Genomic DNA, 18,154 nt, shown 5'->3' on the forward strand with positions numbered 1-18,154 from the left:
TATATGCAAAGTTAGAACTCATGGACCCTATATGCTCTCTCTTGTTTTTTGGTGGAAGACCCTATATGCAATGTAAGACCAAGTTATGTTCTTTCTCTATTTAATGTATTGATCACCTCTTATGCTTGTTTGCAGTTAGAGTTAGATTTGGTATAGTTTTCTATCTTCTACATATGCATATAAACTTATATTTTCAAAGTTATATTTGTGACTTCAAAGTTATAAAGCAAGCAGTGTTAATTCTCATTAGTTGGTTAACAAATCAGAGAATCCATACTCTCTAAGTAATATTGTTAGATCATCCATCATGAATGAGAAAATAAGGTTTTCTTTTTTGAAGGTCTAGTTAGTATAAGTGGTTGTCTAGATTCAGCTAACCCCTTTGAGATAAGATGCATCAAGAAGTTGATCTGTTCATACATCACTGTCTCTCACTTTTTGCTTGCAATAAAGATAAAGACTAGATAAAATTTATGTTTTTCCCCACAAATGGGTTGGCTTCCTTGGAAGGAATGGAACTTTTTTATTGGTAGATGATGACAAGGAACCACCTGTTATTGTCTTTAAATAAGTGAAAATTACGTAAATAAAGTTTTCTTTGTGTATCCTTCTCGAGTTCTCGTCCCATAGTGATTGTCAAGCAGAAGTCGTTCGACATGGTGAGGAAAATTACACTGGTAATGGAATAGCTCATCATCCCATATAAACATGTCTTTTCATTTGGCCTAACTTGGAACATATTTTCAATTTTTTAAGATAATTTTTTATTATTATTAATACTCTAGAAAACTGAAGAACTTGTTTGGAGAAACCATTTTTTTTTTTTTGACTCACTTTTATGCCAATAATGTATAAAAATGTATGATACATAAAACAATATATGTTTGGTAGCTTATGTTGTGATCATCTAGTTTTTCTTTTCATAGTTGCAATGAAATATGTTATAGAACTAATAATGAGTTACCAAAAATAGTAGTCAAAATTCAAATTGAATAATAGATGAAATTATTCTGATGTTTGGTATAGATTTAATTATAATTTCATTCCATTTATATTCATGAATACTTAAATAAAAACACTAGAAGTACCATCCCACCTGTTTATTATAAGACTAAAATGAATATATGCCCATCCAAAATAGTAAGCACAAAGAACATTTCTCTATCACATATATAATATGAATGGAAACTCCAAATCAATGACGTTTTTCTAAAGGAAATCAGTTTTAGAATATATTTGATGTTTTGCTTGTTACTGCTACAGAACAAATAAACAAAAACATATGGACAATTATGCCTACCTCAATCAAAGAAAGTCAATAAGATTTACGTAATTGATACCAAAAAAAAATTATTGAGAGAGAGACACTATGGTCCTAGTGATAAGTTTTTGTAGTTTCTTGTTTCAGGTCCATGGAAGATGGAAGATTTCTCACCTAACTTTCAATAGATTTTTACAAAGCATCTACATACAAGAGCTCAAGTGAAGAAGAAACTTAATTTATCTTTCTTTTTCTGATTGATTAGGAGATGAATAATTGTCTTTTTCTGATTGATTAGGAGATGAATAATTGTCGTTAGATGATATTAATCTTTTATTAGAGTTCTTTACGTGTGGGTCTTCTTAGTGAACTATAAACTAATCTTGGGTCCTGTTAGTGCAATATGTTACATCCGAGTCTTATCCAGACTAACACCGTCACTTGACGTTAAGTGTTTTCAAATTCCAAAGAAGACCAAAATACCCTATGTTATGTTGCTCACGAATTTCCCTCCATTCATTTTTCAGTGCATCACAATATTGTGAATGAAATTGAAGAAGTGCTGGTAACGGAGTTGGACCAAGGAAGAGAACGTTGCCTTCACTTAGGGGTGTCAATTTTCAACCCAAACCGCTCCGGACCAACTGGTAGAGAAAGAGTGTTTTTTTTTACATTTATGAAAATTACAATAGATTAAATGTAAATAAAATTTGTTTGGGATTGTTTATGTAATTGATTATAGATAACACGCAGACTTGAGTTTGAGTAGTTGGAGTTGGTTAAGTTTTAAGTTTTAGCTTTTTAATTTTCAAATTTCGTTTAGTTTTATTATTGTAAAATTTAAAAGTTTAATTGTAACTCTACCCTCAAGTCTTAATCTATCGTTAACTTTTAATTTTCAAATTTCATTTTGTTCTAACATTTTAGAATTTAAAAGTCTTAATTGATAACTCTTAACGCTTATGTCTATTAACGTTGACTTTTCAATTGTCAAAGTTCATTTAGTTTGATTATTTTAAAATTTAAAAGTCTTAATTGATAACTCTTAACTCTTAAATCTTGTTCTTATCTTTAAAGATTTTGAAACGGGATAGAGTTTAAATTTCATTTGGACCGTTGCATTTTCAGACCGTTAGTCACCGAACCCAAAGGGAGACGGAAAGCGACTGTTATCTTTTAAAAGGGCGTTGGAGTGGTTTGCCTAAGAACGCTCAAAACCGCTCTGCGTTTGCCACCCCTACCTTCACTAGGGAAGCTACCAATGGTAGAGAAAGAGTGTTTTTTTATGAAAAACAATAGATAAATAAATAAAATTTATTATGGGATTCTTGTATTGATTATGGATAACACCATACTTTATTTTATGCGGAGGTAAAAGAGATACTAATGGTTTATCATGTATTTTTTTTTTTCACCACCCCTCAAGCTGTCATGTACACAAATTTTGTTCTAACAAGAATATTCCCGTTAATTGGCTTATGCATTGGATTTTCAATGTGTTCATCATTGATATTTTAGATAACAATGGAAACAAATCTTGTATCGTATAGTTTTTATCCTCAAATTTACTATGTTGTTGAAAGCCCCTTAACTGTCCACAGCTTGTCATTTTTATTGAGTTATTTGAACTTAGCATTTGCAATGCTAGTTGTGTAGGAAACTTGAAAACTGCAAGTAGTAAGAAAGAGTTGGTCAGTTCTTACCCAAATCAAAAGCATTTATCTTCTTTGCTGGTAGAAATTGGTTAGTTCCCACCGTGGCCAAGGTGAAAGTTGCTGACTAGAGGGAGGTGCAGTGAGAGTTGCAGAGGGAGAGGGAGAGTGATCGACTTCAAAAGTTGGAGTGGCTGCCTGAGAATCAAAACCCTTAAAGAGTTTTTTTTTGGTATATGACCTCAGTCAAAAACTTAAAAAAAATCAGCTTTTGGTATATGACCTCAGTCAAAAACTTAAAAAAAATCAGCAAACCCAGATTAAAAGCCCTTAGATTGTCCACAACTCATCATTTTTATTGAGTTATTTGAACTAGCATTTGCAATGTTAGTTGGGTAGGAAACTTGAAGACTGCAAGTAGTAAGAGTTGGTGAGTTCCTACTTGAATCAAAAGCATTTATCTTCTTTGCTGGTAGAAGTTGTTTAGTTCCCACCGTGGCCATGGTGAAGGTTGAAGACTAGAGTGGAGGTGCAGAGGGAGAGGGAAAGTGATTGACTTCAGAAGTTGGAGTGGTTGCCTAAGAATCAAAACCCTCTGCATTTGTTTGCTTGAATAAAAGTGGGGTAGGAAAATTCTTTAAAAAACAAAATTTTCTTACTTTTGTTTTAAATCTTAAAGAAAGGACGACTCAAAAGTTGGAGAGTTTGCTTTGTTAGGCTGCCTTTGTTTGAAAAGGGTGAGATAAAAAAAACGATGGTAGAAAGAAACCGAAAATTAAAGGAAAACTTATGTGGAAAAGGTAGTGGTAGATTCAACTTTTTCTTTTCACCCCAAACTTTCTTTTCAAAACTCTACAAAACGTATGAATCTTTACGAAAAAGTGTAAAAAATAAAAAAATGAGACTCATAATTAACAATTTTTCACAAAATCTTTTCATTTCATTTCCTTCTCCCTCATCCCACTTATCCAGCAAATGGGGCCGAGTTTATTTGCTAGAATAAATGTGGAGTAAGAAAATTCTTTAAAAAACAAAATTTTCTTACTTTTGTTTTAAATCTTAAAAGTGTAATTTGTTTTGTTACTCAGAGTAGGAAAATTAGAAACAAACTTCTTTAAATTAAAAAAAACTTATCTGATAAGGTGGCTAGCTAACTTTTTCACCCCAAGCATTCTTTTCAAAACTCTACACAACGTATGAATCTTTATGAAAAAGTGTGAAAAATAAAAAAATGAGACTTTAACAATTTTTCACAAAATCTTTTCATTTCATTTCCTTCTTCCTCATCCCACTACATATGGGACCTATATATTTTTTTTCCCACCCCACATTTGCAAACAAATGTAGTCTAAGAGTTCTTTTTTAAGTATATGAACTCGGCATTAGAAAGAAAATAGGATATACGAAGGGAGTATTTTTTGTCACTGAATAAAATGAAAGAACTTTGATCTTTTCTAAGTTTGAAATTTGCAAACACTTAACGTGGCAGTGTCAGTTTTGTTGAGATCCAGACGTAATATATTACACTTAGAGGACCCAAGAATAAATTTTATTTTTATTAAGATTCACAAAGTACTAAATTATTAGGTTTTTTTTTAAAATTATTTTTATTGGTATAATGAATTTTTTTAGGAGCACAATCTGACGAAAGCTAAAGTTAAATAGAATTAAATATTTTTTTGCTGATAGATAGAATTAAATATTGAACACGAAAATTGTCTCTTCTATATATGGCCCCCCGGGCCGCCATCCCATCCCATCCCATCCCAGTCCACAATGCAATATTGATTTGTGGTTTCTCCTCTGTTTGCAGCTGGTTCAGTGCTCCTTTGCTTTACCGCTTCCACTCTGTCCGGTAAAAACGTCTCTCCTATCTTTCTTCTCCACTTCTTCATCTTAAAATCTTAGTGGGTTCGAGTTTTCTGCAAGTGGGTCTTTGACGTCTCGTCGTTCAAGGCTTGAAAAGCTCTCAAAGTCAAGATCGAAATGCTCGAGTTCAAGACCATAAAGAAGAAAATGTGGAGGTTTTCTTATTGATTTTACTCGTCAGCGCTGATTGGGATTCTTTATGCGCGTAATGGGAAGTATGAGAAGAAGTACAATACGGGAACTTAGTGGAGGTAAAGAAGAGGTGCTGCGTCGTCGAAGGTTGTTCTTTTGGCCTACTCCAACGAATCGTCCTCCTGGTTCTGTGTTTCTTCTTCTTTGGGTTTCTTAAAATTACTGGGTTGTTGTTCAGATTGAAATTTATGGCGAGTTCTTTCTCCTGGAATTTACAAGATGCTTATTCCACTGATTTTCCTAGAATGTTAGATAGCTTTTCACAGTCACAGCACACTGGTGGGAGTGGGTTACGAACCCTAATCAGTCGAGGTGGTTCGTCTTCGTTGGTTCTGGATAATGAGAAGGGGGAGCTGGTCAAGGCCCCAGCAGGATTAGGGCAGAAGACGATACCTGATGCTAAGGCCCTTGCGGCCTTGAAAAGCCATAGCGAGGCCGAAAGAAGGCGTAGGGAGAGGATTAATTCTCATCTCTCTACACTTCGGAAGCTTGTCCCCTGTACAGAAAAGGTTTGTTTCTTTGATCTCCTCAGCTTGCCTTTCTCAATCTTCTATGAATTGGGTTGCTACTTGCTACTTCTAATTGTTTATTTCATCTCTGGAAACTTAATACTTTTCTGATCTTGAATGATTTCCGTTCCTTTGCGGTTTTCCTTTTATTTGCTTTTTCTTTTTGGATCATCTGGTGCAGAGACATGTGGCTGATGACAGAGCTTGTTTTAGTAGTTACAGTTTCTGGTTTATCCTAGTGTATCTTTTACCTCTGTAATGTGGAGAGTTGTTTTGGAGATTTGGGAAAGCAAAGCCAACAAAAAGTTTGAAGAGATGGGGTCTGATTTCTCTTTAACTTTATCTCTTTATCCGTATTTTGGATACCATGGATGCAGAATAGGAATCTTATGAACTTTTTATCCTTTAAATTGAAGAAATTATTAAATGATAGAGCGCTTTAAATGATATGCCACTTGAGAGCTGTGATTATATTGATAAGGTGTGGTTCCCACACACACACTCTGGAAAGATTAGGCTACAAATGTTCATGAGAAATCAAACAAATTCTTCTTCTATAGATCAAAATGGTGGTTGGAACCTTGTAGTTGATATTAGTAACCATTTGTAAGTGTGTTTTTTTGTTTTTTTTTTTTGGGTAAGTCCCAAGTGTGTTATTTGCTCAATAAAATGGTGGTTGAAGCTGCTAACCTGCTGATTTTGTGCTCAGACAGACAAGGCTACATTGCTAGCAGAGGTGATCAGTAATGTTAAGGAGCTGAAACGAAATGCAATCGAAGCCAGTAAAGGTTTTGTGATACCAATGGATGTCGATGAGTTGAGAGTTGAAACTCATGGCGAAGGAGCATCATCAGGACATCCTTTTTATATTCAAGCAACTCTATGTTGTGATTATCACCCAGAGCTTCTCTCTGACCTGAGACAGGCACTTGAAGCTCTCCATTTGAAGACCATGAGCGCAGAGATCTCAACCTTAGGAGGAAGGGTGAAGAATGTCTTGGTAATGACTAGCTGCATAGAAGGGATTGCTGATAATGCTGAACTACGGCACTACCTTATGAGTTCTGTTCACCAGGCTCTCAGGAGTGTACTCGACCGAGCTTCTTCTACTTCCTCAGAATTCTCATCAGGAATTGCTTCACTTTCAAACAAGAGGCGAAGGCTTTCACTGGATTCTTTGTCTTCATGTTCATGAAACCTGAGCTCTTGATAGCTTTGTTTTCTATAGTTCCATCATCTTCTATATAGTTTCAATGTTTATATGGAAAAATTTACGTGAATTTGAAGCTTTGATAATCACATGTATTCTCTGCTAAATTGGCTCATAATAGATATGTAAAGGAAAAGCTTGCTTGCTTGTTTGTTTGTTGATAGTGAATATGATATACTTGTTTTAAATAATAACAAATATGCATTTCTAATTTCTCTGACCTGCAAAAGAAGATTAGGTGAAAAAAAAATAGAAAGAAGGTTTGGTGAGAATCCAATGCCCCAAGAATCTGAGGTTTTCTCTGCAAAATAGTTTGGCCACAGAGAATGAGTCAGGGCCTAAGATCAAGCCGAAAGGTGTGAATATTCTTGTATTACTCTTGTTGGTCTCGAGGATTGAGGAGGTTAGGTCAGTCAAAAGATGGTTATCAATTCAAGGATGCAAGGTGCTTGAGCCAATGTCCAAGTATCAGGCGCTAAGGTGCTGAAGTAACCTATGCCTTCACCGAAAAGAAGAAGAAGTAACCTATGCCATTCTCCAGTGACCTCAAACAAAAGGGTACCTGTACCCAAAACCAACATAAGAGGGTAGGTAGAGAAAGAAGACATTCCTCAACCAAAGGTCCAAAGCCCAGCCCACTTTGTTGAAGTGGCTTGCAGCACTGACGTTTTAGGTTGCCTATCACGTCTGTCCATATTAATGTTTATCACTTATTACCTTTTTTTTTGGTGAACCAACATTCATTTCAAAGAACAAGGAAATGACAAGGTGTCAGAATTACAAAGGTCCAACAACCAAGTAATGGAATTTGGCCAGTTAGTCCTCCCTGTTAAGGTAACTAACTGCCTTCCCAGCTAGAGAGTGAGCAATAGTGTTGCATCCCTTAGGAACAAATGAAAACTACAATTCATAAAATAAGAAGAAAGGTAGATGATATCCTCTACAATATTCAAAATATCACCTGAGTAGTAAGTTTGTTGATGAATGATTTGCCAAGTGGAATAATGATTTTGCGTCTTGAATTACCAAGCATTGTAGATGGGGAACAGCCCATATGGGCCCACTTATCAGATTTCCTAGCCCATAATTGATACCACATCGTTTTTGGTGGGCCTTTGCTTATACATGATTTAACTTCTAAATCTGAGAATTGAATTATGACAATTTAATGTGTGCATGTTCATTGAAATTTGAAGCAATTAACCAAACCTGAAATCTTCTTTATAGTGCTCAGAAGTAGCACTCTGTGTTAGAATGGCTGCCGCCCTTAAAATGCACAAGAAACAACCTAAACTTGGATCAGTAATAAATAAGCTAATATTACGAATTCCAACTCTCTAGCTTTAAAGTAGTATAAAATTGTGTTCAGAATGGAATGAAATATTCTGACTACGTTGGCTATAAATTATTCTTAATGACTATTTATTTACAAGAGTTGTTACCTATTATGTAGATTGGAATTTAGGGTATGAAATAGTCTGCAAACTAGAAAATACTTTGCACCATTTTTTTAATTTTTTTTTTGGGTTGTCAACCCTGGTTGGAAGTGGTGGGTGAGTCTCCCAACAGGGATTTTTTGCATTCACAATGTTTCAATACCGGAACTTGCTTAAGCGGACCATGCTGCTTATCACTTGGACCAACTCCCGTTTAAGTGACATAGTTATACGGATGTAAATTTAAATTCTTTCCTTGTGTGCACTTATAGATATCTCTTTAATACAAATTAAAATTCTTTCCATACGTGCAAATTTTCAAATTAAAAATTATGTATGTCTGAAAGACGAGGTGTTGTCTTATCACTCTCCTTTAAGTTTGAGCATTAACGTTATATGCCCAACTTAGAAAAAGAAAATGACATATTAAAGATAATATAATTGGTTGCAGTGAAATCAAGGACCCGAGATGCAACCAGACGAGAATTAGATGAACTACCTACAAGTATCTCTAATGGGTAGTCACATAGAGAATGAGGAGATAGTAATTGTTCGATCTAATATGATGATAAAAAACGTATTGATAAAGCATCTAGAGTAGATGGAGCCAAAGTAATTACAATGAAGTTACCACGAAAGAAACCATGTTAAGAATGGAAAGAAATATTCTCATTATGTTGTATGTAAATGATTCTCAATAAGGATTTATATACAAGGGTTGTTACCCACTAGGAAATATTTACACAATTTTTACATATCAATTATATGGATGTGAATTTGAATGTTTTAGTTTATTCATATCTTTTGAATTCAAATTGAAATTATTTCCATGTATCAATCCAATACCCAAACAGACATGGTTTCTAATTTTGTATGGTAAGTATGGTAAGATACCAGCATTTTTGTGTTGAACCTTTTGACTCGCAAAAAAGGGAAACAAATCATATTCCCCTCATTTAATCGTGGTTAAGCAAAGTTCCGGTATCGAAAACTTGTAGATGTAAAAAATTCCTCCGGGAGACTCACCCAACTCAGACAGGTGTGCGACTCGGATCGAACAACGGATTAGTCAAGGCAAAGCCTTGGAAACTGGGGTTGGCAACCAAAAAAAAAAAAACTTCTCGATACCCAAAAACTCCATAAATACTGTGGGCCCAGTTAAGCCAGTGGGATGCGAGGAGAGGGAATCTAGAATATATCATTAATCAGGGATCCAATAAATGCATACTTCATTTAATATATCAGACACAGGTTATCTTTTCTAGGAAGGAATTTAAAAAACGTGGGTCCCATAGAGATGGCTTAAGTAATTACGAAAGTACCATTCAACGATTCTTGTAATACTCAAAGAAGAATTTAACTGCTAGGTGTCGGTTGGAAACAGAGAGAGAGGAGAGATCGAGGCAACGGCAAGGCAACCAACACCAACGCATTACTCTGTTCTAGTCAAGATCAGCTCAACTGAAACTCATCATAAACACTTCTCTTATATCTTTGAATCCCTCCGAGCTTCCTTACCAAAAGCCCTAAACCACACAAACCAATATTGAAAACTAAGTCAAATTTAAGTCCATGCATGCCAATGTCATAGCCTCTTAGCGTGTATGAAAAGTGGGTTAATTTGGTGTGTTAGCTCATCTCTCTTTCCATCTCCTTTCCTCACTTCTTTCATCTCACAACTTACATCTCTCTCTCTCTTCTGCAGTTCCATCATTCTCTCTTTCTCTCCATGGAGTTACCCATTCAGGCCACCGTTTCCGGCGGTGGTGGTGGTGGCCGGGGAATTCAGTATAAGATTGAAACCAAAAACCTCTCTTACCAGTTACAACCACAACTCCATGAACTCAACTGGGTTTCCTGTTGGAGAGACTCTAATGGTTCTAAAAGCCAAAAATACATTCTGAAGAACGTTGATTGTGTAGCAAAGCCTGGGGAAATCACTGCCATTGCTGGTCCTAGTGGAGCTGGCAAGACCACGCTTTTGGAGGTCCTGGCTGGGATGATTCCACACAATAGGATCTCGGGTCGGATTCTAATCAATGATCGGCCGATGCATGCACCAGCTTTCCGGCGAGTTTCAGGTTATGTAACCCAAGATGATGCTCTCTTCCCTTTGCTGACAGTGGAAGAAACGCTTCTGTACAGTGCTCGTCTAAGGATTGGTGGTGATCTTAGTGTTGTTGTTGCAAGAGTGAAAGCTCTGATCAAGGAGCTTGGGCTGGAGCGAGTCTCCGGGTCAAGAATCGGAGGGAATAGTCATCGTGGTATTTCCGGGGGTGAGAAGCGACGAGTCTCAATCGGAGTTGAAGTAGTCCATGATCCGGCGGTGCTTCTGATCGATGAACCAACGTCAGGGTTGGACTCAGCGTCTGCATTTCAAGTAGTGGCTTTGCTTAAATCTATGGTTGTTAATCAAGGTAAGACAATTGTCTTAACAATCCATCAACCCGGCTACCGGATTCTTGAGCTCTGTGATCAAATTGTTTTGTTATGGAATGGAACTGTTCTGCACCATGGGTCTTCGGATCTTCTTGAAGAACGGCTTAAGCTCACTGGCCATTGTATTCCTCGATATGTAAATGTGCTTGAATTCGCCATTGATATCACAGAGAGCCTTGTTGTACAGGGCTCTGCGGTTCCTAATGAACTGGTGTCAACTGATGATAATCTAGATAAAGAAGGCCAGGAAGATAAATTCGTCTACCCAAATTCACCATTGGAAGAGGTTTTGATCCTAGGCCAGAGATTCTGCAACAACATATTTAGAACGAAGCAGCTTTTTGTAGCAAGAATCATTCAAGCTTTGCTGGCTGGGATTGTTCTGGGCACCATATTCATGAACGTCAACAATAACGACAAACAGACAACTTTGCAGACTCGATTGGGATTCTTCGCCTTCACTCTCACATTTTTGCTTTCCACCACAACTGAAGGGTTACCAATTTTCTTACAAGAAAGAAAAATTCTAATGAGAGAAACCTCTAGAGGAGCTTATAGAGTGTCCTCCTATGTCATAGCCAACACCATTGTTTTCATTCCCTTTCTCCTAACTGTTGCTCTTCTTTACAGCATCCCTGTATACTGGTTAGTAGGACTGAGGAAAGAAATTGATGGGTTCCTTTACTTCTCTGCGGTGGTTTGGATGGTTGTGTTGGTGGCAAATGCGTTTGTGGCCTGCTTCAGTGCTCTGGCGCCTGATTACATCATGGGGAACTCCTTGATAGCAGGGATCATGGGGGCTTTTTTCCTCTTCTCTGGGTATTTTATATCAAAGAACGATATACCCTGTTACTGGATTTTCGTACATTACCTTAGTCTATTTAAGTATCCTTTCGAGAGTTTCTTGATAAATGAGTATGGTGGGGAGACAGGACGGAGGATGTGCGTGCAAAGTGTACAAGGAACTTGTGTTCTTTATGGGGACGGGTTACTGATGCAGCAAGGATTGAAAGATTCAGAGAAGTGGAGCAATTTAGGGGTGATGCTGGGCTTCACTTTTGGGTATAGAGTCCTCTGTTTTTTGATTTTGTGGTACAGATGCACCAAGACCAGAAATTAAGAGCTCTGTCACTTAACAATAACATAATAAAGAGGAATTTCTGATTGACTTCATTTCCCCAATTGATGATTATAAGTAGCATAAAATTATTATTTTGTAGGAATATCTCCTGAAAGCTTCACTGCATAGAAAGGCTTCCCTCCACCTAATACCTAAAATTTTTTTCATGTGGCAGGATGAGAAGACAATTCTTACAGTTAAACATGCATTCTAACTGGACGAAATCCCCTGGAACTAAAGAGAGACTAGACTATTCTCATTGTCTAGATAAAAACCCTGCAATGCAAGGCTTCGCTGTGAGTTTCATAGCATGAATAAATTTCGTAGGCTTAACTATTTAAACAGAAACTGTGAAGCATTCCTACACCGTGACATTTCCACTCAGTGAAGAAGAATTCCTATCTTCAACAGTGAGCATTCGACTCCAGGGGCTTGGGTGAAGAGTAAAGCTTGGAGTCCACTTTCTCGTCACCTTTGGCATCCCAGGCTCCCCACACACTCCTGGGTTTTCTGGGAATGGTGGGGGTGAGTGCTAATTCGACTGCTTCTGCTTCCTTCTATAATTTATCTCCCACATAACCCCACTTACGCACCATAAAAAAAACATAACAAGCAATCTTCCATAACCATATACAGAAACAAAGAACTCAAAACTAAAATACCAGTTGTTTAACAGAAAAATGAGGAACTACAAATGATCAGCAACCAAAAGTGTTAAAGCATTAGAATGAGGTCTAATATAACAAGTCAATTCTAGATATCAATGTGACCCAGTAGTCTTGAAATTTCACTAAGGAAAAGTAAAGAAAATTTCTTACCCCTCAATTACATAAATATCCATGGTCTAATGACAGATCTATCCACACAGGCAAATTAACAAATAATCCCAAAAAGTTCAAGACAGGTCTGTCACCCGAATCTTCATTATATATCTACAATTTTCAATCTCGTTGATAGTCCCTACCAGGCATATCTGTTGCCTGGTAATGATTTCCGCTTGGCATGTTCCCCGTCTCCCTGTTAGGTGTGTAGCCACCCTGGTGATCTCTGTTTGGCATGGAACCAGTAGGCATATCCCTGCTCTGGTAGGGCATGCCTCCACTGTTAGGCGCACTGTTTTGAAAATCTCTTGGTGGCATGCCACCCATTTCTCTATTAGGCATATTTGGGAACCCAGCACCTGGTCCAGCATATGTATTTGGCATCTGGTTCTGCACATTTGGCGCTCCTCCCATATTAGGCATTTGGTTAGGATGTACTCCTCCAACATTATGCATGGGGTGCTGCGGCGGTCCACCCATGTTAGGCATTGGGTTTCGTGGCTGTCCGCCCATGTTAGGTGGTGGTGCTCCCCCCATGTTATGAGGTGGTGCTCCCCCCATGTTATGTGGTGGTGCTCCTCCCATGTTATGTGGTGGTGCTCCCCCCATGTTGGGTGGTGGTGCTCCCCCCATGTTAGACATTGGAGGCATCTCTCTGTTTTGGAAATCGCGGTTCTGCATATTTTCTCTTCTTCGTTCAAAGTTCCTTGAGCGGTCAAAGTTTCGAGGCCTGTCATTGCGCCTGGACCTCTCATTTGCACGCGCATTGTTCCTCACCCATTCCTCATGGTATTTAGGATCATATGGAACTGCTTGTCCATTAATAAAAGGTTCCCCTGCCAATTGAAGAACAAAGAAATTATATCCAAGAATGAAGCCTTGTCACACCCATCCTACAAACAACCAAACCTAAAATCCTTCAAACACAATATTCAGGAGAAGACCAAGGTCAACATTGCATGTATAAATGGACTTTTCTTTAGGTACGATTCAATACTTACGTAATATAAGCAGGGAGAAGGGAAAAAAACACAGACGAACAGGTCCATAGTTTGTCATAAAGAAGACAAACCAACAGAAAGAAATTGCATTTAAGTGTCACTTATTTTTTGCAATAGTTGGAACTAGACCAGTCTAGCACAGAAAATCCATGCCACATTTGCATCCTCAAATTTAAGATCTTAAATATGTGCAGGAAAAAGGTAAGGAAAATTCATAGAAAATTAACATAAATTGTAAGAAATTTGGTAGAATGTACATATTATTAAGTTCATACAGCAGTGGATGCACCAAGCACACTTCATTTTGAAACTTCACATGGATGAACATCTGTCTGTATATATGGATACTTAAGCCAGTAAACCTGCAAGTAAAAGTCAGGAGTTCAGGAGTATCATTACCTCCATAATCTTTATTCTTGACATCCAAATAAGAATCAGGTAGAACCCATCGCACTCTGGGCAGCTCTGCACATTTTTTAAGGAAAATAAGACTGTATTCAACCAGCAGAGAAAAATAAAAGAAACCCTGAGGCTGCTTGAACATACCCTTCATCTTGTAGGAGAGTTCCTCAGAAATAAGAGCTCCAAAAGCAAAGTAGTGTCGAGTTGAGACAGAGTAAATTTTCATTCTAGCTTCATCCTCACTGGAAAACAAACAACCAAATCAATTCAATAGGCAAAACCCTATGCGTGGTATATATGCAATAGGCAAGACCATGAATTCCAATTCCATGTGCTACTCTATAATTCTGCACTTCCCAAATATTAAAAGATAATATTTCTATAAACTCACCAAATATATCTTCAATACTCGCGTAGGTGAATAACCAAGACACTAATACGTAGTATACGGTGAGCATGACTTCCTCAATACTAAATGGCCTTACTTTTGGAAAATAATGGGTCTTTCATTTTGGGCAAAAAGGCACAGCGGTAGAAATTTAGTTTACCAATAATTACGTCTTCCTTTTCCCAAAATCCAACCCAGAGTGGAGGAAGTTTTTTCTGACGGCTCACCTTAATATGGCGAATACCATCTAGGTTCTCTCACAGGATAAAAGCAACATATTTCAGACCAGTATACAGACAACACAACAATTTCGAAAGATGTTATAGAGCAAAGAATACTGGAATAAGGGTTTTGTATTGAAATGCATATTCAGATAAAATCACCCAACAGGAAAGAACTGACCTCCCAACCACCGTAGCGAGGGTCTTGATGTAGCTATCGATAATTTCGTCCCTCGTGGGTTCTCCTTCAGGTTTCTCCATGACAATTAGCCAGTGTTCGAAATCACAGCCATCGAGAAGGATAGTCTCCTTCGGTGGACGATTGGACCAGTTAGGGTTGGGATCGTTGAGAGACGATGACGTCTGACGCGTAGCAAAGCATCTCAGACCAATTGGCGACGGTGAAATCCGATTTAACTGCGTGAGGGCCACGAGAGATCGGAATCGACGAAAATTTGACGGAAAACGAGAAGTGGAAGCCGCACCAGAAACAGAAACGAAAGCTGATGTGAAAGACCGAGAGAAGATCGCTGCTACAGATGATTTGGTGAGGAAGGCCCGACCCAAGGATGCGACCGCCATGTTTTCCTATCCGCAAAACCCTAGCTCAGAGTTTGGGAGAGCCGAAGCAGACGAATATAGAGGTTTAAGGATTTGAACATAGCCTTTAACTTTAGGAAATAACACTTATATCCTTTGTTTCATCATAATTCATTTTATAAAATGACAGAAACACCCCGGAAATACATAGTACACTCGCTAACTATTTCTGTAGTTTGGTTGGAAACCTTAATTTTTTCCATTGAACAAATTTTAATTATTTAAATAAATCAATAATAAAATTTTATCACTCCTTCACTTTTATTTACTGCAACTTCTGATAATTAATTATTTTTAGTGATTACAAATAGAGTAGCTAGGAATTAACTATACCAATCTATACCAATAAAGTTCTTATGTCAAATCAAATCAATTGGTATCTACCAAATTTTACATCTACTTTCGATTAAAGAATACATCTTTTAGTGATTTTAGCCTTAATTTAAGCATATTTTTGGAAGTAAATGAAAATGCATGTGTAATTATCACATACACATTTTACTTTTTATAGGACAAGGTCATGAATCTGCTACACTCTCAGATTTAATATATTTTTCTTGTTTTTTATCGTATAAATATAAAAGAATAATTCCATACGCCTACAAATTTAAAATAATATATACAAGATAAAATTTCTTATAAAGAAATATATTTTTTCATGAGATAACGAGTTCTACAAGAAACATGGGTGGGAAAGAAGTCTTAACTCCATGAGATTAGTTAGAATTTTGTTTGAGTGAGAATTCTTGCACCCTCAAATTAGTGAATGGGAGATGTATATTAATATTATTTAAATTACAATAATATTTGAATTCAAATATTGAAGTTTGAATTATAACTTGTTTATAATCAAACTATACAACTTGTTGATACATTAATTATAACTCAAACTCTTCTTGATAGGTTGAAGATAAGATCAATCAATGATAGAGTTAGTTACGATGAATTTGAAATTGAATTTTAATTTAGAAACTCTTACCATTTACAATATTTTGTTTATAAGAAAAATTCTATGATTATTTTTTTTTAGTAAATTACATATTGCATGCTATAAAAATTACAAATTGCATCTTCATCACTTTCCATCCAATATTTTGTTAAGTTTATAGTGAAATGCCTATATTATCCTTATTATGGCATAATGACCAATTTACCCTATTTAGACCCTCTCACACCCAACCCTTAGATGCATGTTTTACCTACAACTCACCGGAAATTATCCACCACCACACCAGAAGCCACCCCAACCCTCCCCTGTCCACAACTATCGAGGGATGAAAATTCTCTATGTCTCTCTCTCTCTCTCTCTCTTAAGGGTGTCAATCGGTACGGTTATGGTTTTGGTACGGCACCAACTTTGAATATCGAAAACCATAACCGTACCGTACCAAATTTAAATGGTACTGTACGGTTTCGGTATTTACAAAAATGGTTTGGTACAATTTCTACGGGAAAACGGTTTAAACACGGTATCTAGTGTGGTACAATTTTGGTACAAATGAACTTATGCCAATTTTATTATTAGTTCATTAAGATCCTAATGAAATTGTAATCAACCAATTGATATAATTTGAAATTAACATAGATAAAACAAGTAAATCTAATTAATAGAGACAAAACAAGTAAATATAAGAAGATGAGTGAATGATGAAACGAAAAAACTGAAATAGGGAATTAAGGATAGGGTAAAGGTAAATAGTTTTAATTGTAAAATTACAATTTATATCCCTTAATTTGGTATGGTACCAATTCGGTACGGTTTCAGAACGTACCGACGGTATGAGTACCTAAAACCGGAACCGTACCGAATTTTAAACGGTGCGGTGCGGTTTTAGACGGCGTGGTTTCGTACGGTTAAATGGTTTCGATAGGAAATTGACACCCTTACTCTCTCTCTCTCTCTCTCGTGGATTCTATGGTCAGTTTTGTGATATGATTTATGATTTATTTGCATCTTGGTTGGTGTTGAAGAGAGCTTCCATTTGGGAAACATACTAAAACGATGCCGAAACTATGGAATCCCTCGAGTTATTTAAATTCAAGTTCCGTCGAGGAGAGTTTGGTCCATATACACTCACCTACCAACCTATCTCCATCTCCTCGCTCTGGGGAAGGGCGTTGGATTTTGTTTTAAAAAAAAAAAAAAAAAAAATACTATTTAGATAAGTTTCAAAACATTAAAACTCTATCTCCCTAGTTTTGTTTTAGGACTCTTGTTTCTATAGGGCTCTTCGGGGGGTATTAGGGGGGGTTTGGGTGCCCATGGGGTTTTGGCCCCCCCGGGGGGGGGGGGATATGATTATATGATCGTATTTTGCATCTTGGTTGGTGCTTGAAGAGAGCTTCCATTTGGGCAACATACTAAAACGATGCGGAAACTATGGAATCCATGGGGCACCTATTATATAAATATATTAAGTTGTCTATGATGGGACTTGGGAGTTATTTAAATTCAAGTTCCGTCGAGGAGAGTTTGGTCCATATACACAATCACCTACCAACCTATTTCCAATTTCCTCGAAATTGGGAAAGGAGGCTAGACCAAGAGCCTGTGAATCTCTAGCTAATCGGCGATGAAAGGTCCCTTTGGAATGGCTGAGGGAATCAGTTAGAAGTTTATCAAGGTAGGATGGTTGCTCCTCCAAGATGGAACTCTTAGAAGGAGATCAGAGGTGAAGAGGGCGGCACAATCCATCACTTACGGGCAAAGTTGAAGACACTTGAGAATTGTGGAGGCGTTGAGAAGCTTTGTTCTGCAATGGGCAACGAGAAGGAAGATGAGCGCGAGCTAACTTTGGACATGATATAATGTTCGTTGTTTATAGAACAAAGAAGAATTACTGAGAGAGATAGAGATTTTTTGGCAGGGATTGTGGTTTTTGGCGAAGGTTGTACAAGTAGAAGATGCCACCCATATCAAGGATTTGGTATGAAAGAATTTAAAAATGGTATTTATGTCATTTGACCTTAATGAAGATAATTTGGACATTTCATACACTAGTTAATAAGAATTCGAATGAAATCTCAAGAGAG

At 37.1% G+C, this 18,154-nt stretch overlaps 4 protein-coding genes across 4 annotated transcripts; 2 read left to right on the forward strand and 2 right to left on the reverse strand.

The window, feature by feature from the left end:
* Positions 1 to 4,689: 4,689 nt before the first annotated feature.
* Positions 4,690 to 6,885, forward strand: LOC149025523 (transcription factor bHLH106-like). The gene is made up of 2 exons (XM_089145737.1): positions 4,690 to 5,483; positions 6,193 to 6,885. The coding sequence occupies exons 1-2, from the start codon at positions 5,163 to 5,165 to the stop codon at positions 6,676 to 6,678; spliced, it is 807 nt and encodes a 268-aa protein (XP_089001863.1). The 5' UTR covers positions 4,690 to 5,162; the 3' UTR covers positions 6,679 to 6,885.
* Positions 6,886 to 9,858: 2,973 nt separating this feature from the next.
* LOC149025524 (ABC transporter G family member 10-like) lies at positions 9,859 to 11,688 on the forward strand. Its single transcript, XM_089145738.1, has one exon. It carries the CDS (start codon positions 9,859 to 9,861, stop codon positions 11,686 to 11,688), a length of 1,830 nt encoding a protein of 609 aa, XP_089001864.1.
* A 636-nt stretch (positions 11,689 to 12,324) lies between these two features.
* On the reverse strand, positions 12,325 to 15,160 carry LOC149025525 (multiple organellar RNA editing factor 8, chloroplastic/mitochondrial-like). Its single transcript, XM_089145739.1, has 4 exons — positions 14,703 to 15,160; positions 14,057 to 14,154; positions 13,910 to 13,975; positions 12,325 to 13,345 (listed from the first exon to the last, which is right to left on the reverse strand). The coding sequence occupies exons 1-4, from the start codon at positions 15,101 to 15,103 to the stop codon at positions 12,630 to 12,632; spliced, it is 1,281 nt and encodes a 426-aa protein (XP_089001865.1). The 5' UTR covers positions 15,104 to 15,160; the 3' UTR covers positions 12,325 to 12,629.
* Positions 15,161 to 17,115: 1,955 nt separating this feature from the next.
* Positions 17,116 to 17,923, reverse strand: LOC149025526 (uncharacterized). The gene is made up of 3 exons (XM_089143585.1): positions 17,915 to 17,923; positions 17,620 to 17,775; positions 17,116 to 17,199 (listed from the first exon to the last, which is right to left on the reverse strand). The coding sequence occupies exons 1-3, from the start codon at positions 17,921 to 17,923 to the stop codon at positions 17,116 to 17,118; spliced, it is 249 nt and encodes an 82-aa protein (XP_088999711.1).
* Positions 17,924 to 18,154: the final 231 nt, after the last annotated feature.

Source organism: Hakea prostrata, chromosome 2 (genome assembly GCF_041222555.1).
Source record: "Hakea prostrata isolate BN-2017 chromosome 2, UWA_Hpros_2, whole genome shotgun sequence".
Classification (NCBI taxonomy): domain Eukaryota; kingdom Viridiplantae; phylum Streptophyta; class Magnoliopsida; order Proteales; family Proteaceae; genus Hakea; species Hakea prostrata.

Bases quoted from the DNA above. Each gene is read 5' to 3' on its own strand.
- LOC149025523 (XM_089145737.1), top strand. From the start codon at position 5,163: ATGGCGAGTTCTTTCTCCTGGAATTTACAAGATGCTTATTCCACTGAT. The intron at 5,484-6,192 runs GTTTGTTTCTTT...TTTTGTGCTCAG, and splicing joins TTGTCCCCTGTACAGAAAAG to ACAGACAAGGCTACATTGCT.
- LOC149025525 (XM_089145739.1), bottom strand. From the start codon at position 15,103: ATGGCGGTCGCATCCTTGGGTCGGGCCTTCCTCACCAAATCATCTGTA. The intron at 13,976-14,056 runs GTATGTTCAAGC...AAAAATGTGCAG, and splicing joins ACTCTCCTACAAGATGAAGG to AGCTGCCCAGAGTGCGATGG. The intron at 13,346-13,909 runs GTAATGATACTC...TTCAATTGGCAG, and splicing joins CAAGAATAAAGATTATGGAG to GGGAACCTTTTATTAATGGA.
- LOC149025524 (XM_089145738.1), top strand. From the start codon at position 9,859: ATGGAGTTACCCATTCAGGCCACCGTTTCCGGCGGTGGTGGTGGTGGC.
- LOC149025526 (XM_089143585.1), bottom strand. The intron at 17,200-17,619 runs GTAGGTGATTGT...ATAGGTTGGTAG, and splicing joins AGGAAATTGGAAATAGGTTG to GTGAGTGTATATGGACCAAA.